The sequence below is a fragment of the Aedes aegypti genome, chromosome 1 (assembly GCF_002204515.2).
Source record: "Aedes aegypti strain LVP_AGWG chromosome 1, AaegL5.0 Primary Assembly, whole genome shotgun sequence".
Classification (NCBI taxonomy): domain Eukaryota; kingdom Metazoa; phylum Arthropoda; class Insecta; order Diptera; family Culicidae; genus Aedes; species Aedes aegypti.
In genome coordinates this window covers 22,571,055-22,591,425 of record NC_035107.1, presented here as the reverse complement: position 1 = coordinate 22,591,425, position 20,371 = coordinate 22,571,055, and the positions used below count along the sequence as shown (strand labels likewise).

The 20,371-nt window shown below is 39.2% G+C and overlaps 1 protein-coding gene across 2 annotated transcripts in view; it reads left to right on the top strand.

Moving 5' to 3' along the window:
• The window catches only part of LOC5567097 (uridine phosphorylase 1), a 109,203-nt gene extending 100,569 nt beyond the window's left edge, over nt 1-8,634 (top strand). Inside the window, exons 4-7 of one of the 2 annotated variants that reach the window (XM_001651436.2) lie at nt 3,857-3,994; nt 4,069-4,278; nt 4,350-4,488; nt 5,261-8,634. In XM_001651436.2, coding sequence (XP_001651486.2) covers nt 3,857-3,994; nt 4,069-4,278; nt 4,350-4,488; nt 5,261-5,637 — 864 coding nt within the window. In that variant the 3' untranslated portion in view covers nt 5,638-8,634. The remainder of the gene's footprint in view (nt 1-3,856; nt 3,995-4,068; nt 4,279-4,349; nt 4,489-5,260) is intronic. The other variant, XM_021839129.1, reaches the window with a different exon arrangement.
• The last annotated feature ends 11,737 nt before the right edge of the window (nt 8,635-20,371 follow it).

The following is a 20,371-nucleotide window of genomic DNA, read 5'->3' as shown; positions in this document are numbered from 1 at the left end:
AAGCTTGCTACGTACGCTAACGTTGACTGCTCGAAGCTCGTGATGCAGAGTGGCCAGTCCTCCGGACGACCACTGAATTTTGGCAAATCTTTCCCTAGCACTTACCTCGCTGCTAGCTTAGTGTTGCCTGCTGAAACGATTATCGAGGGATAGGGTTGCGGATTCAGCGCCTACATCGATACGGTGTGTTGTACAAGTGGTGAAAAAACGCTTCGTGCCGGCTGAGACACATGTACGGTAGCTGTTGAAACGGGTATCAGCGGAAACTGCGATGAATGGGCCGGGATAGGCGACGTGTGAAGTGGGAGAACGTTGGATTGAACAGGTGTCGTTTTGCATAAAGACGTTTCGCATAAGGACGTTTCGCATACTTTTATGGACGTTTCGCATAGTGAACACTTGGCATAATGAGATTTATTGTTGAAAAGAGAGATTCAGGTACAGTGTATGCCTGACCGTCCAACCAATTTGATTGGAAACCAATACTGTGGAAATCTCCACCAGATGTACTGGTTTATCAACTGCCCTTCTGGGCAACCCAAGGTGGATTTATTCTGCCAATCGGAAAATGAATGAAACAAGTATTGTGGAAATATCCACCAGGAAACACTTGTTCCAGGAACCTTTATTGGAGAAGAGAGTTCTTTCTTAAATAGAATAAGCTCTCGTTAAAAATAATGAGTAAATTTATTCTCTTATGCTGGCATGATACAAGCGATAATGAAAAAGAAAATCTAGACTTGGCCGCAACTACACTCGAACTACCTTCTACTCGGCCATTCTGCATTAGCGATAGTTACTCATCATTTCCCTACTTGCCTACGTGACCGAATGCGCACGCGCAATTACTGCATCTGTGTGTGTGACCATTCTGCTACCAGAGAATATTGCGGCGCTTATATTAAAACCACATCCAGCGGCGGCGGTAACGCGCAGAAGATATGCGCGCAATTCAAACGCAACGTCAAACTTCAAGTAGGCTTGGATTTTTTCGTTCTTCAAGGACGCAAATGTTTCAAATTTGCTAAATCTGAAACATTTGATGATTTTCATTACCTCTGCGACGGTATATGGACATTTTCAGATAATCGCATTACGTGGATTTATCTTGCAGAGCATAATATGATTATAGTAGAGAAACGCGGAGAGGATTTTGACTTTGTTTATAAACAACATTTGCAATGACTATCGATAATTGAGGTCATTCAAACAATATTTTAGTGTGCGTGTCATCCTGTCACTCGCCGTAAGAAACCAAGCTTATCAATGACGTCACTTACATATCGTTTTCACTAACACACATCCATCCTCTCTTTTGTGTAACTTCTTTTTGAGTCTTATTGAATTTGCTCGTTTGGAATTGGAACCACGTTTGACGGTTCAATTGGAACCTTTGGTTTCAGAATTCGCGCTTCTCTATAATAAACAAATTCTCTGCTTTTACCCTCGTACAAATATCTTAGAGATTTTGTGGGGTTAGATTTCACAACTCTCAGAAACAAACACGATTTTGAGGTTTTGTGCGTTCTAAGCAAAAATGAAATGTGTTTAGTTAGTTGAAATAATTGTATACATTTTAGGATAGCTTACATATTCGGTGCACTGCTCATAAAACTGGAAGGTTCGTATCTTACGTTCACGGAATAATTTTAGTAAACCTCTGTAAATAAATCTTTTAGTTTTTCAACAAATTTGCATGTTCTTCGTACTCACTTCTAGTCTATTTAGAAAGGATTTTTTATAGAAATGCATGGTAGATTTAAGTAAAATAAAAGAGATAACTAGAGGCACGCATCAATGATCTGCGCCACCTGAGTAAAATCCATAACATTGAAGTGAGCCTGCTGTTCAGTGGCAGTGTCGCCAGAGCGAGGGGTCTTGTCGTTACAAACATTTTTTGAAGGATTATCTCCCGAAAACAATGGACCGCTGCACGAGTTCACTATTTTGACGTTTGAGCGTTGCCGAATTCACTCGTTTCCATGGTTACATAAATAACACGGCACCGCTCAAACGTCAAATAGTGAACTCGTGCATTGGTCCATACTCATTAATATTGCCGCAAAAGTCACGATAATTTTCGAAATTGTGTCGATTTATCAAAAAACATCAATAGATTTGATCAGAACACTACAACAGCAAGCTATACGCTACGTCAATAAAATGGTGTGTTAGTGAAAGCAAAAAATATGACATTCTTGATTGATAGTCCTTTTTACGAGTCTTTTTGGATCAGCTGATCGCTCATTTTATTAGGTATCGAATTATAGAACACAACCAGTACAAATGCGACCCAAGGGGCCATAAAAGTAGCCATGAAAACCAACTTTTGCTATGGTTCTCTGACTCGATATCGAGATAAGGAAAATCGAGTAAGGGAGAGTTCCCAAGTAACATTTTCAGTTGTATAACAGTTTATTCAGCTAGAGTATACTCATTTCAGCTGACTAACCTGCTACTCAGCTACTGATGTTAATTGGGTTGACTATAGTTCTCTGTTGCATAGTTCCTTTGTGCTTATGCAGAGCAAATAGTGACATCACCTGTACGCTTGTTTGACAGATAGCGATAACTGCAAAGTTGTGCTTACAGGCATTGCAAGTAAATTCTTTGTAAATGCCGTGTGCATCTTAAGTGTTAGCTTATCCAGCATTTTACGATACGAATACTGCGATCTGACGTTTAAATTGTGACGTTCAACTAGACAAGAAACGATTATCAATGTTTGATCCTTGCCAGAAAGCGAGCCTGTGTATGGCAGCCATTAGAACTCGCAAAAAGCTAGATATTGTACGACGGTTGATCGATAAAAGTGATTATCGATCTTATCAAATTTGGTTCGTAAAATGATGTATTTTTGCGCTAAACACTTTCGGCATAGTTTTGCCTATTCTATTTGTTCATTTGTAAGCACTAATTGACGCTACAATCAAGCCCACTTCTTGGTACAGATCAAATGTTCGTTCGTCTGGTTTGTGACATTGATTATTTGACAGATAAGATAGGTCATCACTTTTGTCGATCACATATAAAGCCAGCTGATCGATAATATTGAAGAACGGGCTAATCGATCGCGTATCAATGTAAGTGAATTGGTTTTCAAAAAGTGAGATACGTAGATTTGAAAGTGTCCAAAGACCTGACGTAGCCTAGGTTCAAACAACTTTCTTCCTTCATAGCGTTATTTACGTGTTTGTTTTCAAGAAAATGATCAATCATTCTAAAAACGCCACTCTATGCTCCGTCGATTTCCGAAGCACGTGTCCGTGACCCGATTTGCACAATCAGAACGTGAAATCGCTAGAACCTAAACAGATCATTCAGCCGTTATTACGTCAACGTTACAATCTCACCGCGCTTTCAACGGAAAAAAAAATAAACACTCATCGATAATATAATACTGCAGCGAGGCTGTCGGCCTCCCTAGACTCTGAGAAAGGAGATAAGCATGGATTGCAAAGCTTAACTAGACTATCCCTGCTTAACAATGCTCTTCTGGCGTTCCAAGAAATGATATGACGTCATGACTGAGTTAAATGGCTTGATATCTTATTTCGATCTAAAATTACTCATGACGTCCATCAGTTAAAGGAGGTATGACTAAGACCAGCAAGCACATCATGAAATTTATAGGAGGTAATCAATATAAGCATGCTCGATTTCTGATAGAGATCGATTATCAATCTTACGATCGACTATCTAAAGATACAAGTCGGACGTCAGATTGTTCGATCCCTACCAGAAAGCGAGCGAAATTCAGGTGACCATCATCACTCGCCACATCGCTGGTAACCGTGTTCGAATGATCGCTAATCTTGCTAATCTAATGCTTTCTCCGTCCTTCTCCTCCTTCCAGTTCGTTTGCATGGGTGGTACTCCGAAGCGTATGGAAAACTTTGCACACTTCATCATGGACGAAATCGGCTACAAACTGCCCGCCGGCACTCAGCTCCAGGACATTAGCGCTTTCTCCTATAGGTATTCCATGTACAAGGTTAGATCTTCCCGTCAGATATCGATCACTTGTTCCATCCTTTAACCCAACCCCCCCTGTTCAATGATTCTCAGGTCGGCCCAGTGCTGTCGATCAGCCACGGAATGGGAGTGCCTTCGCTCGGCATCTTGCTGCACGAGATGATCAAGCTGATGTACCACGCCAGATGTAAGGATCCGATCTTCATCCGGATCGGCACGTGCGGTGGTATCGGCGTGGAAGGTGGAACCGTTGTTATCACCGATGATGCCGTCGATGGGTTGCTCCGCAGTACCCACGAACTTGTAAGTTCCGATCGGAACTGGTTTGAAGAGCGGATGATCATCATTGATCGACTTTTTTTTCTCCTTTGCAGGCCATTCTGGGTAAGATCGTTCACCGTCCAGCGGTTCTTGATAAGCGATTAGTGCGAGAGCTGAAGTCTCTAGCGTCCCAGGATGATCCGTATGACACGATCGTCGGAAAGACGATGTGCACCGCAGACTTCTACGAAGGTAAGTATCGAAATCGATGAAAGTCGGTAGTGAATATCTAGAGTTTGAAATTGAATCCGAATCGAACCTGAATCGAAATCAAATCAAAATCTAAGCAACTAATTTAAATCGGAATCAATCCAAATTGAATCGAGATAAACATAAATCGAATAGGGTCCTGAACCCCCTAATATCAAACTTTGTATTCATCGCGTAAGCTTAGTGAAATTTTGCTGTGAAAGCGTTGTGTTTGGATGGGCATCTAATTCTTCCAAAAGAGGTGCGCTTTACGAAAGAGGACCACGTGATATTGAGTTGAAATCGAATTCAGTTTAACTTCTGCGTCCATGAGTCCTCTCGTGGCGTAGGGGTAACGCGCCCTATCTACCGAACAAGGAGTCGTGAGTTCGTTTCTCACCGAGAAGACGTATATCTATTTTTTTTTTGCAATATTTTACTTTAATTTGTCCAGTTAATCTAATTGCGAAGTGTCTATGGCGTTTTTTTTGACGGAGTGAAGAGAAGATCGTTCAAAAGTGTAATTCAAATCTAATCGAAAAATCGGATCCTAATCGAATCGAATGAAAACCAACTGAATTCGAATTGAAGTTGAATCGAATCAATAACGAAACGGAATCGAATTACGATTGAATCGGAATCGAATCAAAAGCTAAGCTAATCAAAAACAAACCGAAATTGGAAAAACAAATTAAATCGGACCCAATTCGAAATTGGTTCAAAACCGAAATCGAATCGATGTTCTGAAGACTGATCGCCCACTGTTTTGCCGTAGGTCAAGGCCGCCTGGACGGAGCCTTCTGCGAGTACACCGAACAGGACAAGATGGACTACCTCCAGAAGTTGCACGACTTCGGTGTCGTGAACATCGAGATGGAGTGCACGATCTTCGCGGCGTTGACTCACTATGCCGGAATCAAGGCCGCGATCGTGTGCGTTACGTTGCTCGATCGGCTCAAGGGCGATCAGGTCATGTCGCCCAAGGAGGTCATGAACGAGTGGCAGCAGCGGCCGCAGATTCTCGTTTCGCGGTTGATCCGCAAGCACCTGGCCCAGGCTGGTCACCTGAAGAATCTGGCGTCGATTCCGAGTGCGATCAAGTCTCCTCGGCGCTTCAAGCTGGTTCAACAGGAGTCGGAAGCGCACGAGTAAGTCGGGCGCGCGGCCCTCGATCGCGTAACGTACTTAAGCAAGTGTTGAGTAACAGAATGACAGCGGAACCGGACGCCGAAAGAAAGATATATTGCGGGACCGGGTGATTTGTATAGGAAAGTTAGCCACCTAGATGAACCACATTCCATTATCGAATAGCGTACTTTCTCGGAGATTACGTCCCTCGCCGGAGGGAGGATGTCGAAGAGATGATAGCAAAAGTTTAAGTTTTTGATCGAAAGGTTCCCTTATTAGAAAAGGGATCCATTATTATGTACATGACACTTTTTGGGCCAAACGCTGAGCAGCGGAAAGGATCTGGTTACAACCGATTTCGCCAGATATCGAGCAAAGAATCACCGGAGGATAAATAGTTTTTCATCTGTGTACATCAAGAGTCAAATCTTCTGATAGTGGTCAAATGATTTGACATATGGTTTTAATCGTTCAACAGTTAAAAGATATGCTTCACTAGCGGTTCCCACAAAAACTCACTTCATTCATCAAATTCATCAAATCGCAATCAAAGTAACAAGTGGAAGAAGAGCTCGGGTTCTGGTAGGGATTGAACAATCTGACGTTTGGCTTACGTTGCGCGACAGTTGGTCCATATAATTGATAAGCTCAATCCTATCGACTATCTGTCAAACGATACAAGCGAGGCAACAGACATTTTGACCCCTACCAGAAAGCGAGCAGTGCTTGTAGGGGCCATCATTGCTCGTGAAACACTGGATGCGATCGTCATATGGATTCTTTGTGATCAGTCGGACATTGCACCATAAATGGGCTGCATCGAATTCTAATGGATCCTTTTTGACAATTGTAAGAACGATAAGTTTCATATCTTCAGTTCAATAGTGCATGAAGAAATCTGAATAGGAACGTGCGTAAATCCTCTCACAAGTCGTGATGAACTACCAAGCGGAGCCAGCTGTACGTTATCTGTCAAAATCTTCCTCATTTGCAACCGGAACCTTGCTTTGTATCAGTCGGTCCTTTCAAATCTAGATTATTTTGATCATTGCCCTCCACAAACTTTTGAAATAATTGATCGCTAAAAGTTTTTCAGTTTTTCAAGTTTTTCTCATATCGGTTTTAAAAGCTGTCAAAGTTTTGTTAGGCGAATAAATGGATGTTGATAAGCTGTATAATGCTCTGCATTGTAAGTGAATGGAAAATGGCTGAAAAGTTGTGCGAGTATCGTGATATTGTACTAAAACATAGCCTAAAACTAGAACAATACTTATAATTCGATGTTTGAAAAGGAGGACATTGATAAGTTCGTTTACGCCGTCACCGCGGGAAAAATTATGATCGATTGTACTGTTTTTCATTCTGCTTATAACAATCGCTGATGGATCGCTGCTAGAGATCACACGTCATCATCGATCTTATCGTTTGACTGTCAAATGACACAATCCAAATGTCAGACCGTTTGATCCATACCAAAAAAGTGAACTTGATTGTCTCGGTTATGAGCGCGCGTAAAAACTGGATTCAAAAGCGATGATAATTTTCCACAAACATTCCCAGTTTCTTCAAAACATGAATGCTTCGTTGAGTTTGCATAATTATTTTATATTTCATCAATATAGAAATGTTTCAATTCAAAGAAAAAATAAAAAATCCTCCTTCGAAATGACAATATTTCATTGCGATGCGCGTAATCTCAGTAGCCCTAGGCTTTCCACATTTGTTAGCTTGAAAAACATGTCAGAGTACGACCCTGTCCGTTTGCGATATTAGTAGGTACAATCCCTGTGTTGTGCTGTGCAACGGCCATTTTTTCTACGATCGCCATCCTTATCAAGCATTTTGAGATCCTGTGGCTGTCATAATCATTCATGATAATGTGCCGTTTGAGAAAGGATCGATCATTGAACTTTTCGATCAATTTTCAAGTGACTTACAACCAGACGTTAGCTAATTTGAATCCTGATTATGACCGCCTTTATCGCTAAAATGCTAGATATGGTTTTCGCGGACAGCTTTATGCCTATACAATAATGAAAAAAAATCAAAGAAACCACATTGAGAACCAAATAGACAACGAGTTAAACGAACGCATCGCATAAAAAGCAAGTTTATACAACTTATATATGATATAAGAAGTTTCCCGTTGTTCAGTTGATCCGTTAGCAGAGCGTTTAATACCTATGTAGCTAAGTGTAAAATATTGATCACCATTTCTGCGTACGATGGCGGTAGATGCAATGGTAGAAAGTAACGAATAAACATATTATGATAGCCTTCGATATATAGCTACAAAAGTTGCTAACTCTAAAAGAAACGGTACTATGTGACAGATTGCGTCAACGCATGCGTCAAATTTTTGTTGTAAACAAAATTTGGACTTTGTTTTGTTTGGATATTATTGAAAACAATAGAAAATGTGGCTCTAATGAATGCATTTATCTGTCACTCTCAATGCCTACCATATCATTTTGTTTGAACAATCACTGATGGTAAAAAGAGGAAAAATCTAATATTTGGATTAGTATTTAGTTTTTGGAAGTTTTTCTGTACTGGATGCAAAAGAAGTTATACAAGTTCTAATCTATTGATAAAATTACTGGAAGTACATCGTTGTCGTTACTAAATTGAATTATTAATCGTAAACCCTAACCTGAATGTAGAACAGCGCTCTTACTCAAACACAGACAAAGCACTCCATTGGAGGGTTTAGTAGTTTCTCTCTCTCTCAGCCACAATCTTGCACATAAACAGAACACAAATCTGATTCGACAGCTCCTAAACTAATTCACTCCTTCGAATAAATTTGAATGTACACACTTCCTAACTAGCATTAAACGAAAACAACTACAGAGATCGACGTGCGGTCCGGAGGTTTCGATCATCGCAGTTATGAGAGAAGTGTTGAGAGAAACGTTGTCAAAACGTTATGTGTACAAACCGTGTAGTAGACCTGTGGAAGGCAACAGTTTATTAAAATAAATTATACTATGAAATATACTTATTGAATGATTTGAGCGACGTGGAGAGGTGTATCGCTGTGTCTATAATATACCGAAAGTCCGTGGAAGGCGACATTCGCTGCCATGCTGTTCACTGTAACAGTATGTATATCACAATTGGACATTGTAAAAGTACCACAATTGGATAGTTGTAGTTACTGTCATTACCATAGAAGAACTGTCAAAGAGCTTCCCGATCAGCTGATTTCAACAAATTGGGTTTTGATTCCATTCGATAAACAATCGGCAACACTGCACGTTTACAGCTGTGATCGCTATCAATGTGTTATATTGGCGCATTTGCTCAAAAGGACACGCGGCTTTCCCCAGAGGAAAGGAACAACCGCGGTTTTACTCCCTCTTTACTTCATTCTTATGGGAGATAACATTGCGGTGTTTCATCGAACGCGGTTGTTCCTTTCCTTGACCATTCGCCGCGTGGAATTTTGGGCAAATGCGCGTTTTTGGAAACTTTACAACAGCCGCGCCACATCCAGCGAACCAGACAATATTTATTGACGGTTTTACTTGTTCGATTTTGTTTTTATTATAGTTGTCTCTGTGAGTGAAGATTGGTAGATTTGCAGCGGAATTAGTGCAAAATAAGTGAAGTGAATTTTGATTGATAGTGATATCAAATTCATTCCGATTGACGTCTCCTCTCGTTAGTAAGCGACATTAAGCGGGGTGCAAATCACCCTCTTATTGCGTGCAAGTTCGCTCAATCATCATTGGATGTCCATTGCTGTCGTCGAGTCTACCAAAAGGCGTTTGTCCAACCACAGAGAAAAATTGCGCCAAATGCATCCAGCCTATTACTGGCATTGACTATGTAACATGCCGAGGATACTGCGGTAGCACAATTCATATGAACTGTTCCGGGGTTTCTCGTGCATTAATGGGCTATTTCACTACACATCGAAGAAATCAGCAAATGGACGCTGTGTACTTCGACTTCTCGAACGCTTCCGACAAAGTCCCCCACGATCTTGCTATCAAGAAGTTAGAGCGAATGGGGCTGCCCGACTGGATTATAGAATGGCTTCGTTCCTACTTGTCCGGCCTCAAGTCGGATCGGAGACACACAATCTCGTGGTTTTGATGTCACCTCCGGTGTCCCCCAGGACTGCGTTCTAGGCCCACTTATATGTGTGCTGTTCATCAACGATCTGTCCTACCGTTTGGAATCGTGCAGCTCTTTTATGCTGATGACCTTAAGATCTACAAAGCTATCACCTCAGCCATCGACTGCTATGTTCTACAATCTGACGTCAACGAGCTGCCTCTATGGTATCCAGAAAATGGAATGCAGTTGAACAACAGCTAATGCAAGTGCCACGCCGTCTCTCCAGCATCTATTTCATTTATGAAATCAACGGTAGTATCACAGACAAACAGACGTCATACTCTAATGGCTGTCCATCGACCAACTTTTTAACAATCGATTCAAATATTGGGTAGGTGGTTTCAAGATATCTACACCCTAAAGACATTGTATTGTTCATTGGTGTGAAGCATACTGGAATACGCTGCCTGTGCGTGGTCACCTTACCACACTACTCCACTATGGGCGGTTTCCATACAGACTGGCAGCCAAAAATATTTTTTCCGCAGACAGACGTTCAAGTTAGACTCATGGCTGCCACAAATCGCCAAGTGGCAATCAACTAATAGATAGCGTTAGTGGCGTATGCGTCCCGCCACCACCCCGATCACATTTCGTTAACAGCATGACACACAACCGCTCTCACAGCCGGCGTGCTCAACGCTAAAACTATGCACCTTTTATTTGCGCTGGGTGGGTGATGTTCTCTTTTGGATCAAATTTCTCATGTAAAAGTTAATTAAATTTATTGTAATTTTTACCACAAGTTGGCATTTGTTGCAAGTTCACTTTTACTTTGCTTGGAGAAGGTCTTTTCGGAGACGAATAGGTATCCGGACTATGGTGGACCAGAGCGGTATCCACCAGAACGGACCTAATGACTCGCAGTCGATTGCTTGCCAAGAAGTAGGTTTAAAAGAAGTCCTGCTTTATTGAAAGGTTCTTACTTATATATGATTCGTACAATGTTTGCCTATCTAAATTAACAGTAAGAGAAAAAGAGACGGCTGGAGAACCATTTACAAGAATGCAAAATCAGAGAAATGTGGATGGCATTGCCCCTACTCGATAGTGCAATTTGAAACCCTTTTGTTCGAGTGCACCCGAGGACGGAGCCTACGCGGGAGGTGACGAGTGAAAGAATAGAACGATAGCTATTGCAGTGTCACATGTTTGTAATTGAGTTGTCTGTTATGCATATTGGATGCGAAGCATATTTTGAGGCGGATGGCCTTTTGGTTAATTTATGATTCTGTTTTATGTCAGTGGTTCTCAACCATCTTACACCTTCCCCCTTTTAGAGAATGATGTAATGGCATGAAATGAAATGAAATCATTCTTTGGGTTTTGCTCTCCAGTTGCCTCTGTGTTACATAGTTTTGATATATGTATATATATATTTTTTTTTGTTTATTTTTTTTTTATAATTTGGATAAAATTTTCAGGTTATAATCATATTTTCCTAATCCTATTTTTATGAACAATTTGATTTTCTTTAGTTATTGTACTTTCAATGGTAACATTTGGATGGTTTACTTCAACAACTGTAAATGGACCTGTATATACTGCATCAAGCTTTCTACGATTTTCTTTCTTCAACCATATTGTTTCTCCTATCTGAACGTCTATTGGATTGCTTTCTGATACTTGTTTGTTGATGCTGTTTAATTTTGATTTTTGTAATAATTCCCTTGTTTTCTTGATAGTTGACTGGATTCTGAATTTTAACTCTGTGAAATAGGAATCGTAATTGTAAATTGGATCTAATTTTGTAAAATTTTGTATTGATTGTGGCATGTTAGCTTTTCTACCGTGTATTAATTCATATGGTGTATATTGATGTGTAGTATGTGGGGTTGTGTTGTAATTGAAAACGTAGTATTTTAACCAGGTATCCCAATCGTCGTGTTGTTCGCTTATAAATTGACGAAGGTATTCGTTCAAACAGCGGTGGTTTCTTTCCAAACTTCCCATAGTTTCGGGGTGATATGCTGTTGCAAATTTGTGCTCTATGTGTAGATACTCACACATGTTTTGAAATATTTCATTTTTGTACTCGGTTCCCATGTCTGATTTAATTATCAAGGGACACCCATGTACAAGGATAATATTTTCGACAAATGCTTTCGCAAGTGTTTGCGCTTGCTTATCAATAATAGGTACTACTATTATGAACTTTGTTAATTCGCATTGTGCAGTTAATGCGTAACGATTTCCACTTATGGATTTCGTGAAAGGTCCTATCGTATCGATGGACACAATGTCGAATGGGTTGGTTGGTGTTGTGGTTTCGATAAACGTTTCTTTAGTTTTTAGTGTGTGTTTATTTTGTATACATTTTGTGCATTTTTTAACATAATTGTTAATAGTTGCTTTCATGTTGTTCCAGTAGAATGAACTTCTTAATTTCTTTAGTAATCTTGATGTACCGACGTGTCCTCCCGTAGGGGTATCGTGGTTTTCCGCAATGATTTTATTTATTTCATTTTCGCACGTAATAATTTGTGCTGGTTTATAAAGTATTATGTCGACATCTCTTAATATTTCGTTGCAAATTGTTTTGAACATCTGTCTTTCTATTAAAGAGAATATTATGTTGTTGTTCGCAATTGCTAATTTTCTCATTCTTAGGTTTTTGGCCATTTCATTTGTTGTAACAATATATGTCTTCAAGTCAAAGTTTTTTAATGCATAAGGAAAATGCGCTAAAGCAAGATCCTTTTTCACATTTTTAGTCATTACTTTTATATATAGGTCGTTTTTCGAGATTGAAAACACTAACTTTGGTAACCCAAATGCGTCAATGTTATTTATCGAGTCATACGCTCTGAGGTGATCAGTCTCAATAGCTGGCTCATTGTTTTGAGGATTCGGTTTCTGTCTTGTCATAGACCTCGTTTGGACTGGCAAAGCGGTTATGTTTGAAAGTTCCTCAGATTCTATAATGATACGTGATAAAGCGTCAGGCCCGACATTTTCTTTTCCTTTCACGTATTCTATATTGAAATGAAATTCTTCCAAATCAGTTCTCATCCTTGTCAGTTTCGAGGATGGGTCTTTCATCGAAAATAGAAATACTGTTCTCACAGTAAACCGTCTGCCGTAGAGGTATGGTCTGAAATATGTTATTGCCCAGTGAATCGCAGTAAGTTCCTGTTCGATTGTGGACTTGTTTCTTTCTCCTTTAGTGAAAGTTCTGCTCGCATATGCAATGGGTAAGTCAATATCACCGTATGGTTGTGATAGCACTGCGCCACAAGCATTTTTCGATGCGTCAGTACTTAGTATAAATTGTTTTGTAAAATCCGGGAATTTAAGTATTTGTGGTGAAATTAATTTGTTTTTCAGCTCTTCAAAAGCATTTTTACAATCTTCATTCCAAATGAATTTTGCATTTTTCTTTAAGAGTGCATTCAAAGGTGATGCAATTTCTGAAAAATAGGGTATAAATCTCCTATAGTAGTTGCAGAAGGCTACGAACCTCCTGACATCATCGCAATTTTGTGGTGTAGGGTAATTTATGATAGTTGCATGTTTGGATTTGTCTGGTAATATGCCATGTCGAGATATATGATGCCCCAGGTAGGTAACATCTGCACAAAAAAAATTACACTTTTCCGGATTTAGCTTCAAGTTAAAATGTTGAAGTTTCTTGAAAACTTGTTCTAAATTTTTCATGTGATGATCTATAGAACATCCGATAACGATAATGTCATCGATGTATAGAAAAGCACACTCGGGTGGTAAACCACTGAGTGCTATACTCATCATTCTTTGGAAACTGTTCGGAGAAATATTTAATCCGAACGGTAACCTATTGAATTCATAATGACCTGTAGTCGTGGAAAAAGCGGTATAATTTTTGGAATTTTCTTCTATCTCGATCTGATGAAATCCTGACATCAGATCAAGAGTTGAAAAGTATCTGGCTCTACCCAGTTGATCTAATATGTCATCTATCCTGGGTAAAGGAAATTTATCGGCAATTATTTTTTTATTAAGTTGCCTATAATCGACCACGAGGCGCCATTTCTTTTCATCGTTGGTTGATTTCTTTGGAACCAACAAAATGGGAGAGTTGTAGGATGAGAATGATGATCGAATAATTCCATCGTTTAACATTTTTTCAACCTGTGTATTAACTTCGTTTCTGTGTACTTCAGGGATTCTGTAGTTTTTTATGTATACTGGACTATTATCGTTTAAGTTTATACATTGTCTGTAGAAATTGTTACATGTAAGCGTATCTCCTTTTAAGGCAAATACGTCATTGTATTTAGTACAAAGTTCAATCAATTTTTGTTTATAATTACAAGGTATGTGATCTGTTTTTAGTTCAGATAATAATTTAGTAGATCGATTCTCATCTTTCAACTCATCGTATGAGTATATATTATAATTTTCCAAAGGTATCAATTGTTTTTGAAAGTTTTTGTTAATTTTTACAATATTGTCAGAAGTGTTTATGAATTTTACCAATTTGTTATCATTATTTATTAAGGAATTTGTACAGAATACCCCCGGACTAATTTCGTTAGAAATAAGTACGTGATCTTCAAAAAGTTCTTCAGTGTGAATTTGTTTCAACACCTCACAACGTGGTGGTAAAACGAATTCGCCATTTAAATTGTCTTCAATTGGGATTTGAAATTCTTTAGAGTTAATTGTTCCAGATAATAACCATGTGTCATAATTTACTATACAGCGAAATTTTGACAAGAAATCTCGCCCCAATATACCATCAGTTGGTATGGGAAAAGAAGAATCGACTAGATGAAATGTATGATCGATTGTTACATTGTTTGGAAGATATATTTTGGTTAAAGTTGACCCTACAGTTTCCAAAGGTAGGTTGTTTATTCCCGTTATCGTACACTTTGCATCATAATTTATTACTGGTGTACTATTTATTTTATTTGTTTTGAAAATCGATAACTCAGCTCCAGAGTCTACCAATAAAGTACACTTGGAACTTGAGAATTCGGAGTGTATAAAAATGAAATTAGAGCAATTAGTATTGATATTATAGCAAGTTTTGTTTATCTTCTGTTTATTGTCGCGCATTGGTGTCCGTTTTGTTGCCCTTGCGGTAGTTGCTGAGCATGTGCACTCGCTGGATTTGCTTGATTTCCCCCAACTACTATGTGCTGGGGGACTGGACCGTTTTCCGCTTGGGTGTAAAATACGGAATGTCCAGTCCTAGAATTGAAATTATTTCTCCTATTATTGTGATAGTTGCTGCGAGGATTGCCTCGGAAATTTGAATTTCCCCTATTATTGCCTCTTCTGTAGTCGTTATTGGAGAAATTTCCCCTCCGGTTGTAATCGTTATTTGAACGGTATCGATTTGAATTTGTGTTTTGGAATTTATTGTAGTTTTGACGTCCTCGTCCTCGTTGATTGTTAGAATGCATAGAAAAAATTTGGGATGTTGGCTCAGTTTTTGTTTCATTGATTTTCTGTATTGCTTTTTGTACCGTGTTGAATTCGCTAGCTTTCAGAATAATTTTCAATTCGGAGTTTGATACACCGTTTATTAGTGCGTCTACTCCTGCTTTCGTCGCCATTTTTTTAGCTACGTCAACTGGTATGTTGTTATTGATGTACAACGTCGATAATTTTTGCGAGAGTGTTTCCACCTCGTCACAAAATTTTTGCTTATCCCCTTTATTTTGGGTAGCTTTTAACTTGGCTATTATTGAATCTGGTGTTTCGGTATTTTGACAAACTTGTTTGATAGAATCTGTAATTTCTTCAAACGTTTGTGGGTTGGCTGGCAGAGCAGATCGTGCCTTACCACTAATTCTTGTTTTAATAAATTTTATTGCCGTAGCAGTATGCGCATCGGCTGTTATTTCCTTCAGTAAATTTACCGAGTCGATAAACGCATCTAGCTCTGTCGCTGAGCCATCATATTTTTGGATCAATCCAGTCGCTGTTTTTATATCGAACATTGCGACGTTTTGGGCTGGTGGGTCTGGCATGATTCCGTTTTCTATTATTTTAAGTTTGATAATTTGTTGTATTTCGTAATTCGTTTCCCTAGTGCATTTTGATAAAAACTTTAAACTAGAATCCACTATTTCTGCCTCATGCAAAATAAGCTTTTCTTCGATATCTTGAGTTAATTTTTCAGCATAAATTGACTTTGCCTGTAATGTCTGGGTCCTTATTTTATTAATTCTAGATTTCTTCAAATTACTCAAAATTTTTATTAATGTTTGGACCTCGTTTTCAATTATTTCTAACATGAATAAAATAATTTTAAATTAAAATATAGCTTACAGTTAGGCGGAGGCGCTCTCCTCAACACCTTCCGGGTTTCACCTGTTAATGCTGTTTTCCTTCTGGATGACCTTATGGACGCCAAGATGATACATTTCGCTATTTGGTGGAGGCGCTCTCCTCACACCCTTCAGCGTTACTGCATAATTTCAGCTACTGTTGTACGACAAACTGCTGTTGATGATCGACAAACTCGCGCATCAGTCACTAATCACTATTTTCTCCAGATATATGCTATAATTTGTCCACCAATTTTCTTCTTCATTGCTTTTTCATGCGACATAAAGCCTTGGCTAGTTGAAACTATTAATTGTCCATTTTTACCGTTCAGGAATTCTTTAGCGTATTTGTTTAACTTGTGTGCTTTTGAGTGGATAAACTGTGGGAAAACTTCTATTTTTGTTACTTCGTACGTCACTTCCACTAGGCGGTATGTTTTATGTTTCTTTGTTATCGTCGCGCACTTTTCAGTTTCTAGCATATTCAATAAATTAAGAATGCTTTTTATTGTAGTGTCCACATACACTGGGACGTTCACTGCGTGGGCTACTTGTAGCCTTTTCAAAGTATCCACTAATTGTTTTGCTCCCATGGCCGCACGTATACGCGAAGGTCAATAACGAGATAGTCACACTGTAACATGTTATGTTTTTCTTCACTAAACTGTGTCTATGTGAGCTACAGATTTGGCTGCTTTCAGCGCTTGGACCTTCGTGTGGTCTTTGTACAGTCTGAAAATTGTGATGCACAACTGTATTGCTACTAGCACCAATATAATTGTGATTTTAAAATCATGTTCTTTGTGCAACTCTTCGTGCCACTCTAGCTGGTTTAGTACTTGCACTTGGGGATTTTCACTGGTTATTGAGTTTTTTGAATTTGATTTCCCCATTGTAATGCACTAACACTTTTCGTATGACGGTTATGTAGATTTAAAATATCGCGGTTTTAACTTCTCGCGCCATGAGCTGTCAACGGTCAGCCATGTTGCAAGTTCACTTTTACTTTGCTTGGAGAAGGTCTTTTCGGAGACGAATAGGTATCCGGACTATGGTGGACCAGAGCGGTATCCACCAGAACGGACCTAATGACTCGCAGTCGATTGCTTGCCAAGAAGTAGGTTTAAAAGAAGTCCTGCTTTATTGAAAGGTTCTTACTTATATATGATTCGTACAATGTTTGCCTATCTAAATTAACAGTAAGAGAAAAAGAGACGGCTGGAGAACCATTTACAAGAATGCAAAATCAGAGAAATTTGGATGGCATTGCCCCTACTCGATAGTGCAATTTGAAACCCTTTTGTTCGAGTGCACCCGAGGACGGAGCCTACGCGGGAGGTGACGAGTGAAAGAATAGAACGATAGCTATTGCAGTGTCACATGTTTGTAATTGAGTTGTCTGTTATGCATATTGGATGCGAAGCATATTTTGAGGCGGATGGCCTTTTGGTTAATTTATGATTCTGTTTTATGTCAGTGGTTCTCAACCATCTTACATTCGATAAACAATCGGCAACACTGCACGTTTACAGCTGTGATCGCTATCAATGTGTTATATTGGCGCATTTGCTCAAAAGGACACGCGGCTTTCCCCAGAGGAAAGGAACAACCGCGGTTTTACTCCCTCTTTACTTCATTCTTATGGGAGATAACATTGCGGTGTTTCATCGAACGCGGTTGTTCCTTTCCTTGACCATTCGCCGCGTGGAATTTTGGGCAAATGCGCGTTTTTGGAAACTTTACAACAGCCGCGCCACATCCAGCGAACCAGACAATATTTATTGACGGTTTTACTTGTTCGATTTTGTTTTTATTATAGTTGTCTCTGTGAGTGAAGATTGGTAGATTTGCAGCGGAATTAGTGCAAAATAAGTGAAGTGAATTTTGATTGATAGTGATATCAAATTCATTCCGATTGACGTCTCCTCTCGCTAGTAAGCGACATTAAGCGGGGTGCAAATCACCCTCTTATTGCGTGCAAGTTCGCTCAATCATCATTGGATGTCCATTGCTGTCGTCGAGTCTACCAAAAGGCGTTTGTCCAACCACAGAGAAAAATTGCGCCAAATGCATCCAGCCTATTACTGGCATTGACTATGTAACATGCCGAGGATACTGCGGTAGCACATTTCATATGAACTGTTCCGGGGTTTCTCGTGCATTAATGGGCTATTTCACTACACATCGAAGAAATCAGCAAATGGACGCTGTGTACTTCGACTTCTCGAACGCTTCCGACAAAGTCCCCCACGATCTTGCTGTCAAGAAGTTAGAGCGAATGGGGCTGCCCGACTGGATTATAGAATGGCTTCGTTCCTACTTGTCCGGCCGCAAGTCGGATCGGAGACACACAATCTCGTGGTTTTGATGTCACCTCCGGAGTCCCCCAGGACAGCGTTCTAGGCCCACTTATATGTGTGCTGTTCATCAACGATCTGTCCTACCGTTTGGAATCGTGCAGCTCTTTTATGCTGATGACCTTAAGATCTACAAAGCTATCACCTCAGCCATCGACTGCTATGTTCTACAATCTGACGTCAACGAGCTGCCTCTATGGTATCCAGAAAATGGAATGCAGTTGAACAACAGCAAATGCAAGTGCCACGCCGTCTCTTCAGCATCTTTTTCAACTATGAAATCAACGGTAGTATGTGGTAGTATCATCGACCGAGTAACGATCATTAAGGGTTTATTCACAAATTTCATAACGCTGAATTTTTGACACTCACCCACCCCCTCGTAACGCTTGTTTGTTTGAATGTTCAACAAATTTTGTAAGAGTTGTAACATTTTAAAGACACCCACCCACCCCCTACAGAGTTATGAAATTTGCGAATGGGCCCTAACGAGTTGGGCGTTATCATTGACAGTAAACTCAAATTCAGCAAACAGAAAACACGTGAACGTAACCACTGACAAGGCTGAACTTGGGTTCATTCGACGTAATTCACAAGCGTTTCAAGATATCTACACCCTAAAGACATTGGGTCGTATGAATAAAAATGTAGTAAAGTGAGTTTACTACATGATCGGTAGTAAACGCTAGATGTGGAACACGAGTGGAACATGTTTGTGTCATTTCTCTTTCTACACCTTTCGAACATACTACAAACAACGCGTTGCTATGAATAAAGGTAGCATTTACTACAAAGCTACTGGTAGTTAGCTTCAGAGCTTGCTACTCATGCATTGTGATTGTTGAAATGAATGGAATAATTAAAATTTGAGTAAATATCATGGGAATACGATGTCAGCTTTGATATTTCGAACGGTATTTTAAGATTTCTGTAGAAATTTTGATATTTCGAAAAGAATTTTGAGACTCCGGTAAAGATTTTTGATTTTTTTTTAGAGATCTGGTATTCTTTCTGACGTTAAGGTGCAAGTAAAAATGAAGCAAATGTCAAAAATGAAAAAGCAGTTTTCGCCCTTGAAATCAACAAAACAGAAAAAATAAAAACACACAGTCGTTTTATTTTAAAAATAAAACAGCTGTGTGTTTTTATTTTTTTCGATTTGTCGATTTCAACGGAGAAAACTGCTTTTTTACTTTTGACATTTGCTCCATTTTTACTTGGGCTTTAAGTCCCAACTGGGACAGAGCCTAACTCTTAGCTTAGTGTTCTTATGAGTACTTACTGAGAGCTTTCAATGTCAATTGACCATTTTGCATGTGAATATAGTGTGGCAGATACGAAGATACTCATTACGATAATTATGCTCAATCTGGCATTACGATAATTATGTCGTTTCTTAGGAATTCTCGGATGTCGGATGGATTTCAGCTAATTATAAAGTAATTCTTAATTTTATGTAAGAATTCTGACATCCCAGATTCTCTGATTTCCTTTGGAATTCTGGAATACCTATAGAAATTCTGGGTTTCCGATAGGCATTCTAGATTTGTTATAACAATTATGGGATTCTGTAAGCTATTCTGGGATTTTTTTGGGTAAATCCGGTATTTGATCTGGCTATTAATCTCTTGAAATTATTCGGGTATCTTTAAGACGGTATTTCTGTAAGAATTTCTGAGATTTCAGTGAGATTCTTGCAAACTCTGATCCGAATCTTTGGAATTCTTGTAAACTTTAGATCCCATTGATTTCCAGTTCCGTTGGGATTTCAGAAAAAATCTTCAATTATAGTATAAACCTTTGAGCGTCTGAATGTAAAAATGTAAAAGAAAATCCTTAATTCAACCACTATTGTGAGAATTTTTATTTCTAAGAAGCCCAGGGATACTACCAGGAAACCTATCGAAATAACGAGAATACCACAGAAATACCAAGAATCCCATATCCATCAGCGTAGTTCGACATGCTGTTTTTTTTTAATTCACAGAGGAAGCTCAAAATTCTACCGCT